This window comes from Orycteropus afer, unplaced genomic scaffold, assembly GCF_000298275.1.
Source record: "Orycteropus afer afer isolate SDZICR_OR568_19922 unplaced genomic scaffold, OryAfe1.0 scaffold00441, whole genome shotgun sequence".
Lineage (NCBI taxonomy): Eukaryota > Metazoa > Chordata > Mammalia > Tubulidentata > Orycteropodidae > Orycteropus > Orycteropus afer.
In genome coordinates this window covers 2125834-2150703 of record NW_006922028.1, presented here as the reverse complement: position 1 = coordinate 2150703, position 24870 = coordinate 2125834, and the positions used below count along the sequence as shown (strand labels likewise).

The 24870-nt window shown below is 38.5% G+C and overlaps 1 protein-coding gene across 1 annotated transcript in view; it reads left to right on the top strand.

The window, feature by feature from the left end:
• Positions 1-24870, top strand: part of SLC35F1 (solute carrier family 35 member F1) — a 654684-nt gene that overhangs the window by 382051 nt on the left and 247763 nt on the right. The window contains exon 2 of the mRNA XM_007954195.1: positions 14443-14618. Coding sequence (XP_007952386.1) covers positions 14443-14618 — 176 coding nt within the window. The remainder of the gene's footprint in view (positions 1-14442; positions 14619-24870) is intronic.

The following is a 24870-nucleotide window of genomic DNA, read 5'->3' as shown; positions in this document are numbered from 1 at the left end:
ATATATATATATATATATATATATATCTCCACCAGCCACTCCTTGGAAGGAAGATGAGGCAATCTACTTCAGTAGTGATACTGCCTCAAAAACCCAAGCAGGGGTCGCTATGAGTCAGGTCTGATTCGATGGCAAGTAACAACAACAACATATAAAATACATGTTTATATTATATGTTTTTGTGTGTGCATACATGTATGTGTGCCGTTTCAAAGAGCAGATATTTATTGTCTCACAGTTCTGGGGTCTAGAAGTCCAAATCAGAGTATTGCCTATGTTAATTCTTTCTGAGGGTTGTGAGAAAGGAACTGTTCCATGCCTTCCTCTTAGCTTTTGGTGACTCCTGTCAATTTTTGGAGTTCCTTGGCTTGCAGGTACACCTGCCTCTTTTGTCATGTGGCTGTCCTTCCTCTATCTATCTCTAATGTCCATCTCTCTCTATTTGTTCTCTTTTATAAGATACCACTCAGATGTGATTAGGACCTACCCTACTCCAATACATCTTCATATTAACAGATTACATCTTCAAGGACCCTATTCTAAACAAGATCATATTCATCAGGGGTACCAGGGGTTAGGACTTTAATGCATAATTTTGGGGGACACAATTCAATCCATAACACTTACCTAAGTAATCTGTCATTTGTTGTGGTTTGATTTTGTTGAGGAATAGCACAAGATATTGCCAATTATATATATTTTTTAATTGTGGTGAAAATATACAAAACAAAACATACAGCAATTCAACAAGTTCTACATGTATAATTCAGTGATACTGATTGTATTCTTCAAGCTACGCAAGCATTCTTGCTATCCTCTTCAAAACTGTTCCACCATCATTAACATATACCCAGTGCACCTTAAGCAAAAATTCTTTCTTAACCACTCGTCCTTCCCCTCCATATCCACTAATAACTTCTGGTTTCTGTATTTGCTTATTTCATGTAAGTGAGCTCATACAGTATTGGTCCTTTTGTGGCTTTTTTGCTCAGTATAATGTTTGCTAAGTTCATCCTGGCATGCAGCAGGACTTCATTCCTCTTTTTATTGACTAATATTGTGTTGCTTGTATGTATCACATTTTGTATATCCATTCCTCAGGTTTTTATTTTGTTTTGAATTTTGGGTGGTGGTGGTGGTGGTGTTAAAGTTCTTTTTTGTTTGTTTGTTTGCTTTTTTGTTTTAGGTGAAAGTATACAGAGCAAATTCATTTCCCATGCAGCAGTTCCACACATTTTGTTTCACCCATTCATCAGTTTATGGATATATTGGTTGTTTCCACCCTTTGGTTTTGTGAACAGTGCTGTAGTGAATGTTGGTGTACATGTGTCTGTTCATGCCATTGCTTTAAGGTGTTTTTGGAATTGCTGAGTCATATGGTAGTTCTATACACAACTTTTTTAGGAACCACCAAACTGTTTTCCACAGTGGTTATACCATTTTATATTCCCACCAGCAATGAATGATGTTTCCACAACCTTGACAACACTTTTTTCATCGTTGCCAATCTAATGGAGTGAGATGGTATCACATGGTAGTTTGCATCTCCCTAATGGCTAATGAGGCGCTCTGGTGGAATAGAGCCTAAGGCATTTGACTGCTAACCAGAAGGCTGGCAGTTCAAACCCACCAGCCACTCCTCGGAAGGAAGGTTTGGGCAATCTATTTCCATAGTGATGCTGCCTCGGAAACCCAAGCAGGGGTCACTATGAGTTGGATCCAACTCCACAGCAGTGAGTTTGGTTTGGTTTAATGGCTAATAGGAGCCATGAGGGTACAGTGCTTAAAGCACTGGGCTGCTAACCTAAAGGTCAGTGGTTCGAACCTACTAGACACTCCCTGGGAAAAAGATGTGACAGTCTGCTTCCATAAAGATTTACGGCCTTGAAAATCCTATGGGGCAGTTCCACTCCATCCTATAGGGTCTCTATTCTTGAAATCGACTAGACAACAATGAATTTTTAATGGCTGATGTCTTAAGTGCTTGTTGGACATCTGAATATCTTCTTTGGTGAAATGTCTGTTCAAGCCCATTGCCCATTTTTCGATTGGGTTGTCTTTTTGTTGTTAACTTATAGAAGTATTTTATATATTTGGATATTAGACCCTTGTTATGGTTACCTAGTGTCACTCTGACAGGAATATTTGTCAACCTTGGGCTTGTTAGCCTCAGTGGCCAGGAGCTGCCTGAGTGAAGAGATGCTTCTGTTTTCAGTGGGCCGGGAGCAAGAAGCAGAGCTAAAGCCCAAGGTCAAGGGGCTTTCACCCAGTCCCCTAGGTTTCTGAGTGAGATCTTCACCACCTTGGTTCTGGAGTGTCGGGCTGCTCATAGGTGAGCTAGTGGGATGAAGCCGTAGCTGCTGTCCAAGAGTGAGGGGGCAGGGCTGCCATGCCAAGAAGGAGAGGAACGGGGCCCACCAGGCCAAGGGGGTGAGGTCACCACTCAGCAACTAGGGGACTGGAGTCACTCAGTGGAGGAGACCTGTACAGATACCACCCAATGAATAGTACAGGTGCCAAGTTGACAAGGGGTGGAATTGTGGTGGTTATGTTTGTGTGTCATCTTGGCTGGGCCTGATTGAGTGGCTGGGCAGCTGGTGGTAGTTATTGCCTATGATGAGACTGGTAGTCAGCTCCATGGTGGGATCTACCACAGGCAGCTGAGTAGCTGCTTTGGGATGTGGTCTGCTTCCCGTATATAAGCAGCAGCTTTGGGAATGGTCTCTAGCTTATGACATGCTTGGACCCTGCGTGTAGCCGTGCCATTGTTCAGCAGCCTCCATGCTCTGCCAGCCTTGAGCTCGTCAGCTCCTGGAGCTGCGTGAGTTGGGAAGAGCCTCCAGCTTGACGTTAGATTGAAGAACTTGGGACTTGCCAGCTTCTGTAAGTGTGTGAGGTATTTTTCTAAGATAAATTTCTCTTTCTCTCTCTGTATTTAAGCTTTACTAGTTTTGCTTCACTAGAGAATCCAGTCTAACACAACCCTCACTGGATATAAAGTTCTCAAAATTTTCCTCCCAATTTATAGATTGTCTTTTCCTTTTTTTTTTTTTTTTTTTTTTATAAAATCCTATGATGTATAACTAACTAACTAACTCAGTGCCTTGAGTCAGATCTGACTTATAGCGACCCCTCCTTGGGTTTCCAAGGCAGTACCACTACAGAAGTAGATTGCCCAGTCTTCCTTTCAAGGAGTAGCTGGGGGTTTGAACCACCAGTCTTCTGGTTAGCAGTCAAAAGCCTTAGGCACTATGCCACCAGAGCTCCTATGATGTATAAAAGTACTTAATTTTTAAGACATCTCATTTTTCTATTTTGTCTTTTGGTTCTCATTCTTTCGTTATCATATTTGATAGCCCATCACCAAAAAACTAGACCCTACAGCTCCACCCTAATATTTTCTTCTAAGAATTTTATGATTTTAGTTTTCACATTTAGATCCTTCATCCATTTTGATTTCATTTGTTTGTGGTGTGAGGGTTGGATCTTGATTCTTCTGCATATGAAAATCCAATTTTCCTAATCTCATTTTTTGAAGAGACTCTTCCTTCTCTATCATTCAGCTGGCCATAGATGTGTAGATTTATTTCTGGACTCTCAAGTCTATTCCATTGGTATATATGGCTTTCATTATAGCAATGCTAGGCTAGTTTTAATTATTATGTTGTTGGATGCTATCGAATTGGTTCTACTCATATTGACCCTATGTACAACAGAATGAAACAGTGCCTGGACCTGTACCATACTCACTCACAATCACTGCTCTGCTTGAGCCCATTATAGCTACTGTGTCAATCCATAAATCCATTTCATTAAGGGTCTTCCTATTTTTTGCTTACCCCTTATTTTACCAAGCATAATATTTTTCTCTAGTGACTGGTCCTTCCTGCTAACAGGACAAAAATATGAGAGATGAAGTCTTACCATCCTCACTTCTAAGGGGCATACATACAAACAATACTTCTTCCAAGACAGTTCTGTTCATTCTTCTGGCTGTCTTCAGTATATTCAGTATTCTTCACCAATACCGTAATTCAGATACATCAACCGGGGTCAGGTGCACCTTAATCTTCAATGTGACAATTTAAAGAGGTCTTTGGTAGCAGATCTGTCCAATGAAATTTTTGTTTGCAATTTTTGTTTTTGTTTGATTTCTTGACTACTGCTACCATGAGCATTGCATGTGGATCCAAGTAAAATTAAATCCTTGACAACTTCAGTCTTTCTCTGTTTATCATGATGTTGCTAATTGATCCAATTGTGGGAATTTTTGTTTTCTTTATGTTGAGATGTTGTTGTTATGTGCCATTGAGTTGATGTAATCCATACTAAAGGCTATAGGTTTTGATCTTTATCAGTAATTGCTTCACGTGTTGACTTTCAGCAAGCAAGGTTGTGCCATCTGCATATCACAGGTTGTTAATGAGTCTTTCTCCAATCCTGCTATGATATTCTTCTTCATATAGTCCAGCTTCTCAGATTTTTTGCCCAGAATACAGACTGAATAAGAATGGTGAAAGGATACAAACCTGACACACACCTTCCCTGATTTTAAACCATGCACTATCCCTTTTTTCTGTTCAAATGACTGCCTCATGGTCTATGTACTGCTTTGTCCTGAGCACAATTAAGTGTTCTGGAACTCCCATTATTCTCAATGTTAACCAAAATTAGTTATGATCCATACAGTCAAATGTCTTTGCATACTTAATAAAACACAGATAAACATCTTTCTAGTGTTCTCAGCTTTCAGCCAAGATTCTTTTGACATCAGCTATTATAATAACCCTCATTCCACATCCTTTTCTGAATCTGGCTTGAATTTCTGGCAGTTTGGTGCTGATCTGTGGCTTTAACCATTTTTGGATAGTTTTCAGCAAAATTTTACTTGTGTATGATATTGTTTGATGATTTCTGTATTCTTTTGGATGACTTTTCTTTGGAATGGGCGCAAATATGGATGTCTTCCAGTAGGCTGGCCAGATAGCTCTCTTCCAAATTTCTTGGCATAAGCAAGTGAGCACTTCCAATTATTGAAATATCTCAACTGGTATTCTGTCAATTCCCAGAACCTTGTTTTTTGCCAGTGCCCTTAGTGCAACTTGGACTTCTTCCTTCAATGCAATCAGCTCTTGATCATGTGCTGCCTCCTGAAATGATTGATTGTCAATCAATTCTTTTGGTACTATGACTCTGTGCATTTCTTCCATCTTCTTTTGATGCTTCCTGCAACATTCAATATTTTGCCTGTAAAATCCTTCAGTATTGTAACTTGAGGATTGAATTTTCCTTCAGTTCTTTTGGCTTGAGAAATCCTGAGTGTGTCCTTCTCTTGATTTTTTAACTCCAGGTCTTTGCACATTTCATTATAATACTTTGTCTTCTTGAGCCATTCTTTGAAGTCTGTTCAGCCCTTTTACTTCATCATTTCTTCCACTTACTTTAGCTTTTCTCCAGTCAAGAGCAAGTTTTAGAGTCTCTTCTGAAATCCATTCTTATATTTTCTTTCTTGTCTTCTTAATGATATTTTGTTTTCTTCGTGTATGATATCCTTGATTTCTTCCCACAACTTGTCTAATCTTTGGTCATTGGTGTTCAATGCATCAACTGTGTTCTTCAAATGGTCTCTAAATTCAGGTGGGATATAATCAAGGTTGTGTTTTGGCTCTCATGGCCTTGTTTTAATTTTCTTCAGCTTCAAATTAAACTTACATATGAGCAATTGATGGCCTGTTCCACAATTCACCCCAGCCTTGTTCTGACTGATGATTTTGAGCTTCACCATTGTTTTTTCCCCACAGATGTAGTCAGTTTCATTCCTGTGTATTCCATCTGAAAATGTCTACATCTATAGTCACATTTTACATTGTGGAATAAAGTAATTTGTAATGAAGAAGTTGTTGATCTTGCAAAGTTCTTTCACACAGTCTCTGGCATCATTTCTATCACCCAGGCCATATTTTCTAACTACCAATGCTTCTTTTCTGTGTCCAACTTTTGCATTACAATAACCAATAATTATTAATGCATCTTGATTGCATGTTTGATCAATTTCAGACTATTATAGTTGATAAAAAAATTCAGTTTCTTCATCTTTGACTTTAGTGGATGGTATGTAAATTGAATAATAGTCTAATAATTGTTCTGTCTTTTATGGATATTATGCTATTGCTGACAGCATCATACTTGAGGATAAATTTTAAAATGTTCTATTTTGCAATGACTGCAACACCATTCCCATTCAAATTATCATTCCCAGGATAACAGACCATATGATTGTCCAACTGAAAATGATCAATACCAGTCTGTTTCAGCTTACCAGTGCCTAGGATACTAATCTGTATGTGGCCCATTTCATTTTTGATGACTTCCAGTTTTCCAAGATTCATACTTTGTACATTCCGTGTTCTGGTTATTAATGGATGTCTGCAATTGCTGCTTCTCATTTTGAGTCGTGCAACATCAGCAAATGAAGATCCCAAAACTTCACTACATTCACATCATTAAAGTCGACTCTGCTTTGAGAAGGCACTCTTCTCCAGTTGTGTTTTGAGTGGCTCCCAACCTGAAAGGCTCATCTTCCAGCATTACATCATACAGTGTTTCACTGCTTTTAATAAGGTTTTCAGTAGTCAGTTTTTTTCGGAAGTAGACCACTACATCCTTCTTTCTAGTCTGTCTCGATGTGGGAACTCCACTGAAACCTGTCCATCATGGGTGACCCTGTTGGTATTTGAAATGTAAGTGATATAGCTCCCAGCATCACAGCAAACTGCAAGCCACCACAGAACAACAAACTGACAAAGAAGTGATGGTATTCTTGTGTGCTTCCTTAATTTCCTTTTCCTCTTATTCATTACCCACCCCCCATCCTAATTGCTTTGGCTAAGACTTCCAGAACTTTATTGACTAATAGTGAGAGTGACCATTCTTGTTTTATTCTTGATCTTAATGGGAAAGACCTCAGTCTTTCTCCATGGAGTATGATGTTAGCTTTAGGTTTTTCATGTTGTTGTTGTTGTTGTTGTTATGTGCCGTTGAGTCGGATATGACTCACAGTGACCCCTCCTTGGGTTTCCTAGGCAGTATCACTACGGAAATAGATTGCCCCATCTTCTTTCTGAGGAGTGGCTGGTGGGTTTTTCATAGACACTTTTATTGTACTAGTTTTCTTTCTATTCCTATCTTGTTGAGTGTTTTCATCATGAAAGGATGCTGAATTTTGTCAAATGCCTTTTCTGCATCAATTGAGTTGATCATATGGTTCTTTTCCCTTGTTCTGTTAATGTGATGTATTACATTGACATATTTTCTAATGTTGAACTACCCTTGCATTCCTGTGATAAATCCCACTTCATCGTAGTAAATAAACCTCTTAATGATGTTTTTGGATTCAGCTTGCTCATATTTTGTTGAGTATTTTTCTGTATATATTCTTTAGTAGTATTAGTTTGTAGTTTTCTTGTTGTGTCTTTGTCTGTTTTTGTTATCAGGGTAATCCTCACAAAATGAGTTAGGTAATATTTTGTTTTGGTTACCTAGTGCCGGTCTAACAGAAGATACCATAAATGGGATAGCTTGAACAAACAGTTTATTCTCTTACAGTTTGGGAGACTAGAAGTCCGAGTTCAAAGTGTCAGGCTCTAGGTGCTGGGTGAAAAGTCCCTTGACCTTGGGCTTCAGCTCTGCCTCTTGCTCCCAACCCACTGAAGCTCCTGGCTGCTGAGGCTGAGAAACCCAAGGTCGACAAGTGAAAAGGCACAGTCCCGATATCATCAAACAGCACAACAAGCCTCTAATTCAAGTCCAGAAAAAGTCCCAAGATCGGCAGGGCATGGCAGGCTGCTGAACAACGACTTGGCTACATGCAGAATTCAAGCATGTCAAAAAAACAGAGACCATTCCCAAAGTTGCTTCTTATATACGGGAAGCAGACCACATCCCTAAAGCAGCTACTCAGCTGTTCCAATAGATTCCACCATGGAGTTAATTACCAATCTCACCATGGGGAATAACTACTTTCAGCTGCCCAGCCACTCAACCAGGCCCAGCCAAGTTGATACACAAACTTAATATTCCTTCCTATATTTTTGGAAATGTTTAAATAGAATTGGAGTCACTTCTATAAATGTTTGATAAAATTCCCCAGTGAAGTCATTTGATCCAGGACTTTCTTTTTTGGGAGATTTTTGATTACTGATTCAGTCTCTTTGCTTATTATGGGTCTGTTAAAATCTACTATGTCTTTTAAGTTAATGTGGGGAGTTTATGTTTTTCAAGGGATTTGTTTATTTATTATTTAAAGTTATCAAAATTTTTAGCATACAACTGTTCATAGTATTCTCTTACAATCCTTTTTATTTTTGTAAGTTTGCTTATAATGACCCCATTTTTACTTCTAGTTTTAGATGTTTACATAGTTTTTCCTCTTTTCCTTTGTCAGTATAGTCCAAAGTTTGTCAATGTTATTGATCTTTTCAAAACCCAGCTCCTGATTTTGTTGATTCTATTTCGTTTCTCTCAGCTCTGATCTTAGTTATTTCCTTTTTTTCTTTTAGCTTTTGTCTTAGTTTGCTCTTCCTGTCCTAATTTCTCAAGTTTCAGAGTTAAGCTATTGATTTGGAATCTTTCTTTCTTTCTTTTCATATAGGCATTTATTGCTATAAACTTCCCTCTCAGCACTGCCTGCACTATAGCCCATAGGTTTTGGTGTTATGTTGTCATTCTCATTTGATTCTTGAGAATATATTTTTTAAATTTCTCTTTTGATTTCTTCTTTGACCCATTGGTTACTTGTTATGTGCCGTTGAGTCGGACCCCACTCATAGTGACCCCTCCTTGGGTTTCCGAGGCAGTATCACTACGGAAGTAGATTGCCCCGTCTTCCTTCCAAGGAGTGGCTGGTGGGTTTGAACCGCCAGCCTTCTGGTTAGCAGTCAAGTGCCTTAGGTACTATGCTACCAGAGCTCCCCCTTGGTTACTTAGTAGTGTGTTATTTAATTTCCACATATTTGTTTTTGTTTCCAGCTTTCTTTCTGTTACTAATTTCTGTTTTTATTCCATTGTGATCAGAAAAGATACTTGGTATGATTTTAATCATTTAAAATTTATTGAGACTTGCTTTGTGTCCTAAAATATGATCTATCCTGGAGAATGATCCATGTGCACTGGAGAAAAATGTATATTGTTCTGTTGGTGGGTGTAATGTTCTGTATGTCTATTAGGTACAGCTAGTTAACAGCATTATTTGAGTCGTCTATTCCTTTATTGACTTTCTTTTTAGTTGTTGATATTGCCAAGATGTTGATTACCATTTTTATAATTTAAAGGTCTGTGAAATAACCATGTTATAACATTAGTTTTTAACCTTCTTTTTCCAAAAAGATGCACACTTCATATATAGCTTTCTCCACTAGACACATTGAGCATCATGACAACTCACTGACATATTGGCTGTTACTGTACCCATCTCTTCCAGTTAAGGATCTAAATCTATGCCAATAATCAAGAGCAAGCCACTTACGGAATAATCATTAAGCTTCTAAATTTATTTTTTAATAATTTTAAACATTTTTCTTTTAATTGTTATTATTGTGTTATATGGTGACTAAATAAAATTTCTTGAAAGAATTATTTGAACTCTTCACATTTTTTCAAAATCAACACATTTATTTCCTTACCACTTTCTATCCATATTGTCACCACTAACTATACTTTCCATGAAATTCTTTGTTTCCTTGGTTTCCATGATATCATATTGCTTTGATGTTCTCCATTCAACAAAAGCATTCATTAAAATGCTGGCAGTGACTTCCAGATCACTTCTTGTAGATCCTCAATCTCACTACCCTTGAAGTAACATTCATTGTTTCAACTTTTCCTTCCATGAAAGTCTCTGTTCCCTTGGCTTCCTTGGCACCAAGAACTATTCTTGTCCTTCTCTTACTCCACTAACCACTTCTAACTCCACTGGTATCCTTTCATCCCTCCTTGGAATTCGTCAGAGGATTATTTCCAGAACCTCTTCTTTTCTTTTTTACTTTTTTTTCCTTGGTGATATCATCCACTTCCAGTACTGTAACCATAACTTTCATGCATATAACTTTCACATATTTATCTTTTGGGTGACCTACCTATCAAACTCTAACCCCATGTTCTAATACTACTGGATCATTTGGAAGTTCTTCTCACAGCTCACATCAGTGTACCTGAAACATTTATTATTTTTCCACTTTAAAAAGACTCTCCTTATCATAATTTTTGTCAGTGGATATTATACTTCCTTTTGGTAGCCACACACACACACACACACACACACATACACACAATGCTTTGAATTAACCCTGGTACTTCTTTTTACCTCTCCCATTCTTTCCTTTATCACCCTTTCATTCCAATAAACTGTTCAATGTTACCTAGTCCTACCTTTGCCCTGCCTTTGAATCTTTCTATGTTCTGCTTTTGTCAAATGGTATTCCCCATTGTAGATACACTGAGGAATATTGTATAAGCTTTACATCTGGCAGAGGGATTGTTGTTGCTGTTGTTAGGTGCCATGGAATGGATTTTGACTCAGAGAGACCCCATGTGACACAGTAGAACTGCCCCTAAAGTTTTCTAGGCTGTAAACTTTGCAGGAATATAATTGCAGGTCTTTCTTCTATGGAACCCTTGGGTGGGTGGGTTCTAATGGCCAGTCTTTTGGTTAGCAGCCTATGCTTAACCATTGCACCACCAGGACTCCTTTGGCAGAGAGCAAAAGAATGTAAAAGTAGTTGTTACAATCCAGTGAGATAGGAGTAATAAAGAAGAAGCACCCCAAGGAAGAGAGGGTAGAGAAGACTCCTCAGAGGGGTGACATAGAAGCTGAATCTTGAAGGATGAATGGGAATTAGACTGACAGAGGAAGATTGAACATTCTGGAAATAATAACATGTTCTAAGGATTGCAGGCAAAGAAGACCATGACTCACTGAAGTGCAAGTAGGTCTGTAAGACTGGAGCTTGGGATCTGTGAGGGAATCATAGGGGGCAAACATGGGAGAAGCTCCAGCAGTAGTGTGATAAGGGGAGAATATTAAAGGTTTCATTTCAGTTATCTATTTCTACATAACAAACCACCACAAACTTTCTGGTCCTAAAACAACAGCCATTTATTGTTTCTCAGAATTCTCCAATTGGGCAAGAATCCCTGGGTATAGTGTATCTCTTGTCCATGTAGTATAAGATGACACAGCTTGACTGGGGCTGGAGGATCCAAAGATGTCACTCATATGCCTGGCACTTTAGCTGAAGGGTCCATAGTTGGTTGGGTCTCCCTTTCTGTTTCTCCGTGGTCTCTCCAGTATTCAGTAGGTTTGCTCAGGTTTCTTTACATAGAAGCTGGATCCTAAGAGGGCATAAAATGGAAGCTGAATGGCTTCTTAAGGCTTGGATCCAGAAGTCACGTGGCATCACTTGCCCTACATTCTGTTGGTCAAAGCAAATCAGAAGAGCAGTTCAGCTTCAAGAAGAGGAGAAATGGATCCCACCTCCCTTTCGGAGAAGCAACATAAATGTCAAAGGATGGGAGGGTTTGTTGGCAATCACTTGTAAAAAGTTTACCACAGGCCTTAAAAAGCACTGAATTCTATAGGGAACATGTAAGCAGCAAACTGGCATTTTAATATATATGTCTAAAAACATCTCTTTGAATCCTTTATAGAGATTGAAGTCAGGTGTTGGGTGTCAATGCCTGGAAACAAGGCAACCAATGAGAATCCTACAACAGTATATGCTTGGTTAACCTCAGAGAAATCTCATTGGCCCAGATTCTTCTCCTCCTCATGCCTTTTTCAAAAAAACAAAACACCACGAGCCACTTCCCAGATCTCTGTGCTTTTTCCAGAAAGATGGACTCCCATCTGATATGAAGGGGGTAGTATATAATACTTACAAATCCTCTACTTAAAGCCTTTTTGTTTAGAAATACTGTTGCTGGCTTATTTTATATGTCTGTTTCTATAAATAAATCAGGAAAGTCAGATGAGATTTTCAGGGAGGACAGAGCCTGCTTTGTTTTTTCCAGGGCCATTCCTAGGTCAGTGTGTGTTGAGCATGCACATACGTAACCATAAAGCTCAGGTAGGCATTTTATTCCTTTGAAATGTAACCCCTTGGCCCCTCTTGCCTCTATGCTCACTGTAGTGATCGACAAGGGCAGTGCCCATGAAAAAGCCACACGAAAAATTGATATAATCTGAAATGTTTTTTCACACTACCTAATCACTTAATTTCCTTTATAAATGACCATATTGATATGCAGATAATTGTAACTTGAACAAAGGAGAGGGAAGACCAATGCTTATTAACTTTTCTAGAATGAACTAAGATCCAAAATCTCAGAATAGACGGAACATGGATTTTCAGGGATGTGTATCGCCCCTTTACCTAAGGATTCCTGGTTCCGGGATTTCAAACTATAAAGGAAGTGTTGTTGCTGTTAGTTGCTGTCAGTTCAGCTCCAATTCATGGTGACCTTATATATAACAGAATGAAACATTGCCCAGTCCTGCTCCATCTTCAGGCACTATATCAGGCAATATTCTGTTGTGACCCATAAGGTTTTCATTGACTAATTTTCAGACATAGCTAGCCAGGTGTCTTCCTAGCTTGTCAGCCTGGAAGCTCTGTTGGAACCTGTCTACTATGGATGACCCTGGTGGTATTTGAAATACCAAAGGCATAGCTTCCAGCATCATAACATGCAAGCCACTGCAGTACAACAGACTGACAGATGGGTGGTGGATAAGAGAAATGTTTTTAGCTGCCATTGAGTAGACCCCAACTCATGATGACACCATGTACAACGGGATCCAAATCATTGTGATCCATAGAGTTATCATTTGCTATTTTTTTAATGTGCATCACCAGACCTCTCTTTCTAGTCTACCTTAGTCTGGAGGCACTGGTGAAAACTGTTCAGTATCATAGTTACATACAAGCCTCCACTAACAGATAAGCTGTTGTTGCGCTAGAGTTGCACTGGAAATCCAACCCAGGTCTTCTGCATGAAAGGTGAGAATTCTACTACTGAACCATCGCTGAATACAGAAAATGCCGTACTCATTGCTGTGGAGCTGACTCCAACTCATAGCAACCCTACAGGTCAGAGTAGAACTGCTCCCTAGGGCTTCCAAGGCTGTCATCTTTACAAAGCAGAGAGCCACGTCTTTCTCCCCTAGAGTGGCTGGTGGGTCAAACTGCTGACCTTTCAGTTAGCAGCCAGGTGCCTACCATTGCACCATCAGGGCTCCTTGGATAAAGGAAATAATCTTTTTTGTTGTTTCTAATTTTTTATTGTGATTTGGGTACAGATTTACAAAACAGATTTATTTTATCCTCAACAGTTCGTGCACATTTTGTTTTACTGCACAGATTACAATCCCAACAATAAACAGCTCTCCTCCCATCTCCTCCCTGTGACTATCCCTTCCTTGTGTTCTTATCTATGTATTTGTGTCTGTCCAGTTTCCCCCCTATGCAAATACTACCCTTCTGATTTCTCATGGTTGATTGATCTCAGGGGTGCATCTCCCTGCTATAGGTGGGTGGATCTCCGCAGGGTAGGTGTTCTGCTCATAGGCCTTTCTAACTGTTTGGCCGACAGCTAATCTACAGAAGTGAGGCCAGTTCCAGGCCCGAAGGATAACCTGGGGCCATAGTCTCGGAGTTTCACCAGTCTCTATCTGACCAGTAATTCTGGTCATTTTGGTGTTTTTGAATTTTGTTCCACATTTTTCCTCCCACTCTATCCAGGATCTCCAATTTTGATCCCTTTCTGAGTGATTGGCATTGGTAGCAGGGCACCATCTAGTTGTTCTGGTCCCAGGGTTATAAAGGCTGAGGTTCCCATGGTCCACCAGACCCTTGAATTAACTGTTTCCAAATGACTTTTATTTTCTTCACTCTTCTTTGCTTCAGACGAGGGGAGACTAATAGTTGCATCTTAGATGGCCTGGAAATAATCTTTATTGGTAGAAGTACCTGAGGATGAAGCCTGAATAAGATCTATCTTGTTCAGTGTTCATATACTTTCTTGGTGTCACTAAATACTTTATTAATAATGGTGAGCATCACATAATATTAATTTCTTTCACAGAGCACAAGGTGCAGAGGCTAAAAGCCGGGTTCAATTGGAGAGATTTGGGCTAAATCTCAATTTTACCATTTCCTAGCTATGTGACTGTGGGCAACCTCCTTAACCCCTTTAAGTTTTGGTTTCCTTCTCTGTAAAACTTCAGTAATAATTGCACCTTCCTCAAAGGGTTGCTGTAATGGATTAAAAGAAATAACATTTATTGCACTTGGCCCAGTGCACAGCACAAATGCTCAATAAATTTTAATGGTTATTGTTTTAAAGGACTTCCTGCTGATCTTTGCTGTGTTTCTCTTTATTTCTCAGGGAGATGTTGATCTCAGTGGCTCTAGGCCAGGTGTTATCCCTCCTGATTTGTGGGATTGGCTTGACCAGCAAGTACCTGTCAGAAGATTTCCATGCCAATACTCCAGTCTTCCAGAGTTTCCTCAATTATATTCTTCTCTTCTTGGTCTATACCACCACACTAGCTGTCAGACAAGGTAAGCAGAAACGTCAAAGACATGGCTTGTTTTCTCTTTTAGAAACAGAACAATGAGAGCCACAGCCAGTAACTTTATGTCACTTATAGCATCAGTTAGACAGTTAAAATTCCCAAGTTTCACATTTCTATTTAGCAGTGATGCAGTAAACAAAATAAATGAGTAAATCAAAACGAAGAATAAATTGTGTTAATTCAGAGAGAAGTTAGTATTTGCATAGGCAGAAATGTATAATTGCTCACTATTTCAATTCTTATTAACATTCCACGTACCTCTCAGTGAATCTGTTTCTCTAGAACCTGAAACAGACCTAATGTATATGTCCTAAATAATGCTAGCCTGAGAAATCCAAAGGAATTGCAGACATATATATGTTCTTTAGGGAAGTGACACAAGAAAGATATAATTAGTAAACAAGACCAACTATAGTAAATAGCACAGGAGAAAAGAAAGAAAAGAATCACAAATAGTCAGGCAAGGTCTTCTGTGGAAACGCAAAATAACTAAAGCAATAAAACAATCCCTGAGTGGCCACTTCAAGAGTCAGAGCAGAGACAACTTTGAAGGGGCTGTTGCAGTTGAAATTGCTTGGAGTGTATCCCTTGAAGGTACTCTTAAGATCTTCATGCTTATGCCACTGAAACTGGTGTAAACACTTTTATGTATAGACCAAAAATAGCCAAGAATTTCTCCTAATGGCAATTGTTGACTGTAAAATATGCAATTGTAAAATAATTATTAATAAGTTTTGAGATAATTATATGTCCTAAGGATAAATAAAGATACCATGTATAGCTGTATATGTCAATCTTAATAGTCATAGTCTTTAAAAACTTTTATAAGAGCTGTTTATCAGCATCTAATTTTTACATTTCCTATTTGGATTTTCCTATTTGGATTACTGTCCAGAATAATGTTGCTTAATATATAATAATGTTGCCAGACCTAGGTTTTATCTAAGATGAGGATAAAAATGAGCAAGGTGGGATTGAATTCTAATTTAATTTTGGATTTGCTTTAAAGTGTTGAAGAAGTTAATTTCATTTATTTCCCAAAACTTGGTGCTATTGGTGCTTGTCTTTTCAGTTTGGTAGCATAGTGCCTAAGGCACTTGACTGCTAACCAGAAGGCTGGCGGTTCAAACCCACCAGCCACTCCTCGGAAGGAAGGTTGGGCAATCTACATCCGTAGTGATACCACCTCAATGGCACATAACAACAACAAACTAAATTACTTTAAGAATAAAATAACAACTGAAAACCAGGTACTAACACTACTGAGGATGACCAGCAACATAGATATTGCATCTCAGCTATTTTTCCTCAGAGTGATAAGAAAACTAATAATTTTGATTTCACCACTGGTGCCTCAATCCAAGCAGAGGCTGGAGGAAGTGAGGAAATGGGGAAATATATAATTACAAAATCACTTATGAGAGACTGTTATCATGAGGAATGTGTAGCTTGGCCATTTCAGGAAAAGCAAGCTATGCAGTTTGACTTCAAAATCACTTGGTGTAAGCATGAATCAATACTAAAAACATAAAAGTTTTTAGTCTAGTAAAGCATATAATTAAGAGTATCAGGATTATACTAAGAACAATTTGGCAAAACTCTAAGATCACCAAAAAAAGAGAGAGAGAAGATGATAAATTTAAATTTATCTTTTCTAGCAATTTTTAGAACCAAGCAGTTTAGACAACTAGGGGATGAATTGTTACTAGTCTTTAAGGTCTTATCCATCTTACTTTCTGGTGGTCCAGGGATTTAATAAAAACCTGCATTGGGGAAGAAGAAAATCAATCTAGTCTAAGAAGCAGAGAGTAATTTCACAGTTACAGGTAGAGATCAGAAAAGCTTAAAAACCTAAATGAAGAAAAAGATACAATTAATAATTATCATAATACTTTCTATTGAGCCTTTATAATGTTCCAGCCATTGTGTATGTGAATTATCTCTTTTATTCTTTCCATCTGAGGAAATAGGTATTATTAGGTGTTATCCAAAATTTTATAAGTGAGAAAATTGAGACTTAGTCAGCCTCCGGAACCTGCTCAGGTCTATAGAATTAGAAAGTGGTAGTGGCACATTCTAACCCAGAACTATGTGCCTCCAGGAGCCCTGGGTGGTGCAAATAGTCACATACTTGACTGCTGACTAAAAGGTTGAAGGTTTGAGTCCACCTAGAAATACCTCAGAAGAAAGAAAGTTCTGGCAATCTACTTCTGAAGTATCAGCCAGTGAGAACCCTCTGGAGTATAGTTCTACTGTGCCGTTCATGGGGTTGCTATTAGACAGAGTCCATTCCACAGCAACTGGTGAGCCTTCGGGCCCCACCCACCCTCGTCAGCGAGGCTCAGGGCAGTCAGGAGACTGGAGGGAAGACACAAGATAAGTGATGTTTATGTTGGGAGAATAAGCAAGAGCATACGTCTCTCAGTCCTAACCTGCATCCTAACAGGGAGAGTGGTCTGGGGAGGAAAGAGGTCTACATGTGTCCTGATTTTAAAAAGGAGGGTTTTTCCTTGAATTTCAAAGTGCTGAATAGTAAAGCAACCCTGTTATTGCAAAGTTCAGTAAGCAATGAAGCCAAGGGGTATGGTCATGGACGTTGGTGGGGGAAATGGGAATGGGAATGGGAATGGGAAAGACACAAATGGAAAGTGGCCAAGGACTAGGAGTAGCAAGGAGATGTGTAGGCTCTTGAGAAAGAAAACACTGAATAGGGGGTGAGGAAATTCAGACTGTCAGCCCAGTCAGTGATGGCTGGAACGAATTTCTAAAATTTCCTGTCTGGAGATTTTTACCATTGCTTCAGATTATTACTACATTTGCAGCATGCCTTTATTTGGATGTTTATTTACTCCAAATGTTTGTTTGTTTTAAGCTTCATCTTTAGAGGTTTTAATAGGCTACCATTAAACTAACATCTGGAAATCAACATAGTAATTACATTAATCTTGTATAGGCTGATTTTCAGTCATATGCTCTGCAGGCATAATAATCTCTTTATCATTCACCTCAAGATCTGATGGGGAATGAATAACAGAGCAATGGGAAGAGAAAAGTCGGGGGAGGCTCTCTCATGGCCTCAACATTCCCTCCCTTCCCAATGCTTTCCTGACCTCTCTCCCTGTTAGGCTGCAGGTTAGGACTGAGTGATGGGATACTCTTGCTAATTCTCGCAACACAAACATCACTTACTCTAATGGGGCATCATATTGATTTAATGCCACCTTAGGCCACATAACAAGAAGTTTGACTCAAGGTTTTAATCAAATCTTTATCATTCTAATCATATAACTTCTAAAAAATTGATGAGAGCCACATTTTGACACATTGTGATAAATGCACAAAGTGCTCTGAAAGCATTAAGAGTGAAGTTATAAAAAAACTACCAAAATTTGACTTCATAGTTAAACAGAATCCTGTCACATTAGTACTGGATCAAAGATTTAAAAAAAAAATGACATTGCAGATTTGAGCACAAGATCAGACTGGAGGTTTGAACTTGTCCCTGATAATTAATTGATTCCTACAAACATTTGGCTACAATCATCCTCTTTAAAGTATCTATGTCCTACCGAGCAGCTTTTAAGTCTAGCCTTCTCCTTGGTTAGAGCTTGTTCTAAAATTGCAAAATTGAAAAAAATTTTTCTATTCTTAATGGAGAACTTGATTAATATAACTTTAGGTAGAAAGGTTTACTTCAAAGAGTAGTTCCAAATAAATAAATGCATTAGAGAGAGGGTCATTTCATCTTATCAAGATTGTAAATTTTGATAAAATTTAGATGTCTATAACTTTAATAGGTTCACTGTAACCATTTTTGAAGACTTATTCTGACAATTGAGTAGCTCATACTGTATGTACAACAGGAGGTCTGGTGGTATAGTGATTAAAGCATTTGGTTGCTAACCAAAAGGTCAGTGGATCAAATCTAACAGCTGCTCTACAGGAGAAAAATAAGGCACTCTGCCTCCTTGAAAGTTTTCAGCTTTGGAAACCCTATGGGGGCAGTTGCACTCTGTCCTAAGGGTCACTATGAGCCAGAAGAGACTCGATGGCACTGGGTTTGGTTTGGTTTTGGTTTGTACGAAGAAGAACTTCAGGAATATATAAGAAAGTATAGGGAAACTTCCAAACACTTACAGTTTGGCCTAGGAAATTCTGAAAGGAAACTTCCTCATATCTCTTTCCTTAAAATTTCATGCAATACTAGCTGACCTTAGGAAGCAGAGAAAGACAAAATTCAAAGACCCACCCTCATTTCATGAGTTGTTTCTCCTCCATTCCATAAACTCACTTCCCCCTAAGTTTCCAATCTAATCTTTCAAGTTGCTGTACTCAATTTGATCCATATAGATCAAATTGGCATATTTTGAAAGAACGTAATTCTCAAGAATTATTAGTTAAGCTCAACTGTTGTTTGCTTTAAAGAAGACTTCATAGGGTATTTTTGTTTTCAAAGTTCAAAGATTATCTCAGAACAGTAGTTTCAGGGGTTCATAATGCTTCCATGCCTCCAGAAAGTCTGAAGAATTTGAAATTCTATTCTACTTTTTCTCTCTTTTGATTTTTGTTCTATAGAATCTTTCATTGAAATATTCAGTAATGGTAGCAAGATTGCAAATAATAGGTACTCATGGTTTATCTTTTAGCAATGTTTCACTTCTAAGTGTATATAAACCACAGAATTCTAAAACGGTAAGTTCCTCCTCCTTTTCTTCTCTCAGTTTTCTCGGTTCTCTCTCTAACTCCTTTTCCTTTTCCCACCAAGAGCTGATTCAGTGATAGTGGAGGAAAGGACTGTGGGCCAAAGTAAGAGGGTGGGACAAAAAGAAATCACTTCAGCTCCTTGTTTTCTTGCTTCAAATTATGATTTAAAAAAGAAATGGGAACCTGTAATAAAAACATTAATAAAATTAGAAATGTCTGCGTCTTTTTATATATGGTCCCTGTTGTTGTTGTTATTATGTGCCGTCGAGTCGGACCCGACTCATAGCAACCCCTCCTTGGGTTTCTGAGCCAGTATCACTACAGAAGTAGATTGCCCCATCTTCCTTCCAAGGAGTGGCTGGTGAGTTTGAACCACCAGCCTTCTGGTTAGCAGTCAAGTCCCTTAGCCACTAGGCTACCAGAGCTCCCATATAGTCCCTAGAAAGAAAATAAATTACTGTCATTGTTGGACATTATTAAAATACAAACAACTTCAATATTCCTAGTGACTTGTTCTACCAATTTTGCTTTTTCATTAAAAGTTATTTTTATAAGCTCTTCCAATTTTGAATAAAAGGCAAGCTTCCAGCCAAAAGCAATTTTATGCATATTGTATGTTTTTGCTTTTCAGAAAATTATTGAAACATAGACATTAAAGTTTTTATTTAGTCATTTATATATTTCTTTGTGAGAGTACAAATGAACAAGTCTCTAATAGTACTATCAGAGCACTCACTAAAAAAGAAAAAAATTCACTGTGTGTATAATCTCTTTGATCTTTCCCAAAAAGAATACTGAAAAGTGAACTCCATGCCTTACTCTTTATTCTCATTTTGAACATTAAATTCTGGAAGACAGAAATACTAGAGGACTAGGTTCACATCTTACTTCTAACTGGGAAGTCTACAGAAGTAGATTGCCCAACCTTCCTTCTTAGGAGTGTTGGGCAATCTACTTCCATAGTGATACTGCCTCGGAAACCCAAGGAGGGGTCTCTATGAGTCAGATACGACTTGACAGCAGTGCAAATTATATGTAAGAAGTGTAATGTTTCCGCAGAGAATAAATGAAGCCTGTCTTGGGTTAGAAGAGTCAACAATTACCTCTTCATTAATGTTTTTCCACCTCCCATTCCCCCAAAATAGAGGATTTTTTTTTTTTTTTTTTACACAAATTTTAAAAACATTCATTTAAAATGCTGAGGGCTGTGGGACTGGACCGCTGGACCATGAGTTGGACCTAGCTGTTGTGTATAATCCTCAATTTCCAATATTGCAAGATTAAAGTATATATGTAATTAGAAGAAATGTAGAACATCATCCTAAATAAAATAGGCCTCTTGGAGAGCTGCAGTAAGTTCTTGGGAACTTAGATACCTGGCATTGCACAGTACACACATACATACACAGCATTGCCCTGAAGTGACCTGGAGGTAGCACTCCCCAGTCCTGTATTTCTCTGCCTTTGGGAATCTTTGTCCCCTCCTTTTGTCTGAATGTTCTTTAAATTACATAGACCATCAAAATCACAGAGCAAAATGGAAAGAAGGAAACCAGAATTTAGGATTCTCTCAGAACAGAAGCCCTAGTTCTACTCACACAGCTCAGTTTCAATTCTCTGGATAACCTTGACTAAATCACTGAGGAGAGGGTTGGCAGAGTAAGAAAGCGCTTGGCAAATATAAATACTGAATTACAACTCCCTTGGGAGTTGTGGTGGTACTATTACTGTCACTTACCTAAGCCTGGTGAGATAGTATTCATGGGAGCCTCTTAAAAAGTCTCCCTTGTGGGAAATAACCTGGCAAACCTCCATTCCTATTCCTTGTCAGGTCACATTTATTCTCACTTCTAAGGTATGATTGGAGAGCTTTAGCCCCTTAATCTAGGAAGGTTTTTCCTCAGAGATTTTGGAGATGAGTCCTTGATAGACACTCCATGGGAATTACACTTATGTTGTTGGGGAGGAGGGAGGAACAAATTTGGTGTGTGTGTGTGTGGGGAAGTTGTTATACACATATAATGCTGGAAAATTGATAGAGAAAATCACAAGAGAAAAACTCCTGCAAAACTACCTGCCACTATGTGGAGTAACTAGAACTCTCATATACTGTTGGTGGGAATGTAAAATGGTACAGTCACTTTGAAAAACAGTGTGGCAGTTTCTAATAAAATTAACTATACACTTGCCATATTGTTGTTGTGGGCTGTTGAGTCAATTTTAACTCATAGCAACTCTATAGGACAGAGTAGAACTGCACCGTAGGGTTTCCAAGGCTGTAATATTTACCACAGCAGATTGACAGGGCTTTTCTTCCATGGAGCTGCTGATAAATTTGAACTACTGGCCTTTCAGACAACAGCTCAGTGCTTAACAATTGCATCACTAGGGTTTCTTACTCTGATCGTATGACCCAGCAATTATTCTGCTGCTATTTATCTAAGAAAATGAAAACATAATGTCCACACAAAGAATTACATGAAAATACTCATGGCAGCTTTATTCATGATCCCCAAACACGTAAACCCAAATGCCCATCAGCTGATAAAAGGATAAACAAATTGTAGTCAAGCCACATAATGGAATACCACTCAGCAATAAAAGGGAATGAACTAGTGATGCTTGCAACAACATGGACAATCTCTAACACATTATGTTAAGCACAAGAAACCCAGTGTATATGATTTCATTTATATGACATTCTGGAAAAAGGAAAATCATAATGACAGAAAGTAGATCAATTGTTGCCAGAGACTGAGTATCAGGGGAGGAGACTGACTGCAATGGGACGCCAGGGAACTTTGTGGGGTAATGAAAATATCTATATATCTTAAGTGTCATAGAAGTTATGTGAAAAAATGTTGCAGTTACATTTGTCAAAACTCTTCAAACTGTACATTTAATAAGGGTGAATTTTAATTGTATGTGAATTATATTTCAATAAGCCTGACCTAAGGAGGAAAAAAAGAAAGAAAAGTAGTTGGCTGTCTGCTATTGATCTATGATTACCATAATGAAAGAATGTTATTGGGCCCAGAGTTTCCTATGCAGAAGCTGCTCCTTTGGAGTCATTTAATGCTATTTGTTGTAGCTGTTAGCTGCTGCTGAGTCAGCCTGACTTATGCCAACTCCGTGTACAATGGAACAACGTAACACCCAGTCAGCACCATCCATCCCCATGATCAGTTGCAGATCAGTCTGTGGTGATCCACACAGTTTTTACTGGCTGAGGATATTAGGAAGCACCATTAAGATGTTTGACTTCGTAGTGCCATCCTGTTAGACTAGGGAATGGGTAGAGTTTCCCAAGATGTGCCTACTCCCAGGAGCTTACTATGTGAGATGAACTGCTATTTATCAGGCTCATAATCCATTAACCAATGCAAAAAACACACAACTTCTTTAACATACGCAGTATTTACAGGATGAATCCGCACTGAATCTGGCCTTCTACAGTCTTACTCAAACCTACATTATCCAATGTTATTTGTGCTAAAATATATGAATCTTAAATACAGTGATACTTTATGCAGAACTTTCAGTATCACAACTCAATAAATTAATTTTCACTTGAAGGAAATTGACTTGAATGTGTAGCAACATCTTCTCCTCTTAATGAATGCTTTAACTACCTCATATAAACTTTCTCTCTCTCTTTATACAACAGATCCTCCCTCATTCCCTGTGCCAAATATTTCATTGTTGGATGTCCTTCCGATTCTTTCATTCCAAACAGCATATGAGGTTGGGGAGGTTGTCTCCCTGTTTTGCCTGGAGTGCATGTTGACTATTAATTCCAGAAATCTTTAAGCATTCATCTACCCATCCTGAGAGCTGGCATAGAGCAATACTCATTCCTGGCACGCAGTTCCATGTTCATGTGGGAGATTGAAGGGTGGTTACAAGATGATAACTGTATTGCCTGAAGGAGATAAGTCCCCTTCTGCCAAAATGGTGCTATGTATGTAATTAGTGTAAAAATTCAGAGGAATGGAGTTTATCCTTACAATCATCTTTCTCATTAAAAAAGAATCATAATGGAAGAACAAAGCATTCCCTGCAGTGAATTGAATTGCTTTTTCATTAAATCAAAGACTCAGCAGTTAGCCATCTTGCAGACACCATTGCAGTGTGCTGCAAGAGATTTGCAGGAAAGGAAAAAAAAAAAAAAAAAGATGAAGCAAACAATTTTTTTCCTTCACAGGATTAGAAGTGCATTGTCATTATCTTTAATCAGAATTCTCCCATGTATTTTTTTGATAGTCTCGTTTCATTGGTTTCCATTCCTGAGATTTTGAGGATAAGGAAGAGGACCATGTAACTAACCAAATACAAGAATGAAGCTTGCAAATGAGTGGGTTGTGAGTACAGGTTAGAGTGGCTGGTTCCTTTCAGTGACCTACATGAGAAAAACATGAAGCCCATGACTTTCAAACTAAAAAAGCATCATCAGAATTTATGTTTCTGATCATTTTTTGTAATATTATACTATGGTTGACACTTTCTTCTTTCTAAGAAATATCATGAATTTCACTTTCTTTTATCTTTAACTGCCGATGAGTCATTTCTTAAAAAAAATTAAAAGGAAGCAAGAAAATAATATCTTAAAGAATTAGATTTAGGAATTATTACTTAAGTCCACTAAATTAAAATATAGTCTTAAATAATTAGGATCTAGACTTCTTCTATTTCTCAGTTTTATCAAAATTCAGGAGCCATGGAGTTGCCCTGGTAAGTTTCCATAACTTGTCTGCGCTGCATTCATTTGATAACTCAGGATAACAGTGGTAACTACCTCATAGGTTTTGGGTGGATTAAATGAGGCAATATCTGAAAAACTTCTAACAGTGTCAGGCGTGTAGAAAGCGTTCAACAAATACAAGAATTGGTCATCAGCATTGGTTTGCTTAATAAATGTTTGCTCTTCTTCCCACCAACTTGGGTTTTATATGTGTAGCTCCTAATTGAATAATCTCCACCTTGAGGACCCTAAAACTAAATACCCATATTCCAGCATTTTTGTTCTTCTTCCCTTGTCTGTGGATGTCAGAGTGGGCACTGATGTGATTCATAGAGGGATCAAAAAGGAAGACATAGCGGCAGATGATTCCTACCACTGCTGAGACCAGTGTGAGTGGAATAACTCATTAGCATAATCACTTCACTAGCACTTGACTATTTCCAAACTAGAGTAGCTCAATACCCCTCTCAGGGTGTAGAATGGGAGTTCTTCTGCCTCAGAAAGCCAAGCCAAGAATGCAACAGGCACTCACAATCTTTGCTCAGAAGGAGCCAGAGGTGCCTTTCCACTTTGAGTTACTCTTCTGGTCCAAACTGACAGATCAGGAAAGGGAAGGAGGCCTGAGAAGGGCAGGACTTGAGACATCTTCCTAGCCAGTGAGTGCTTGCCTCAGAAATGAGGGAGTGTTTTATTTTAGAGCTTAGATTTTGGGACCATGAAATCTCAGGACAGAATTACCCTTTTTCCTCTGCCCAGAGAAGGGGTGTGTGTGTCTTATCTCTTTTCCTGTTTT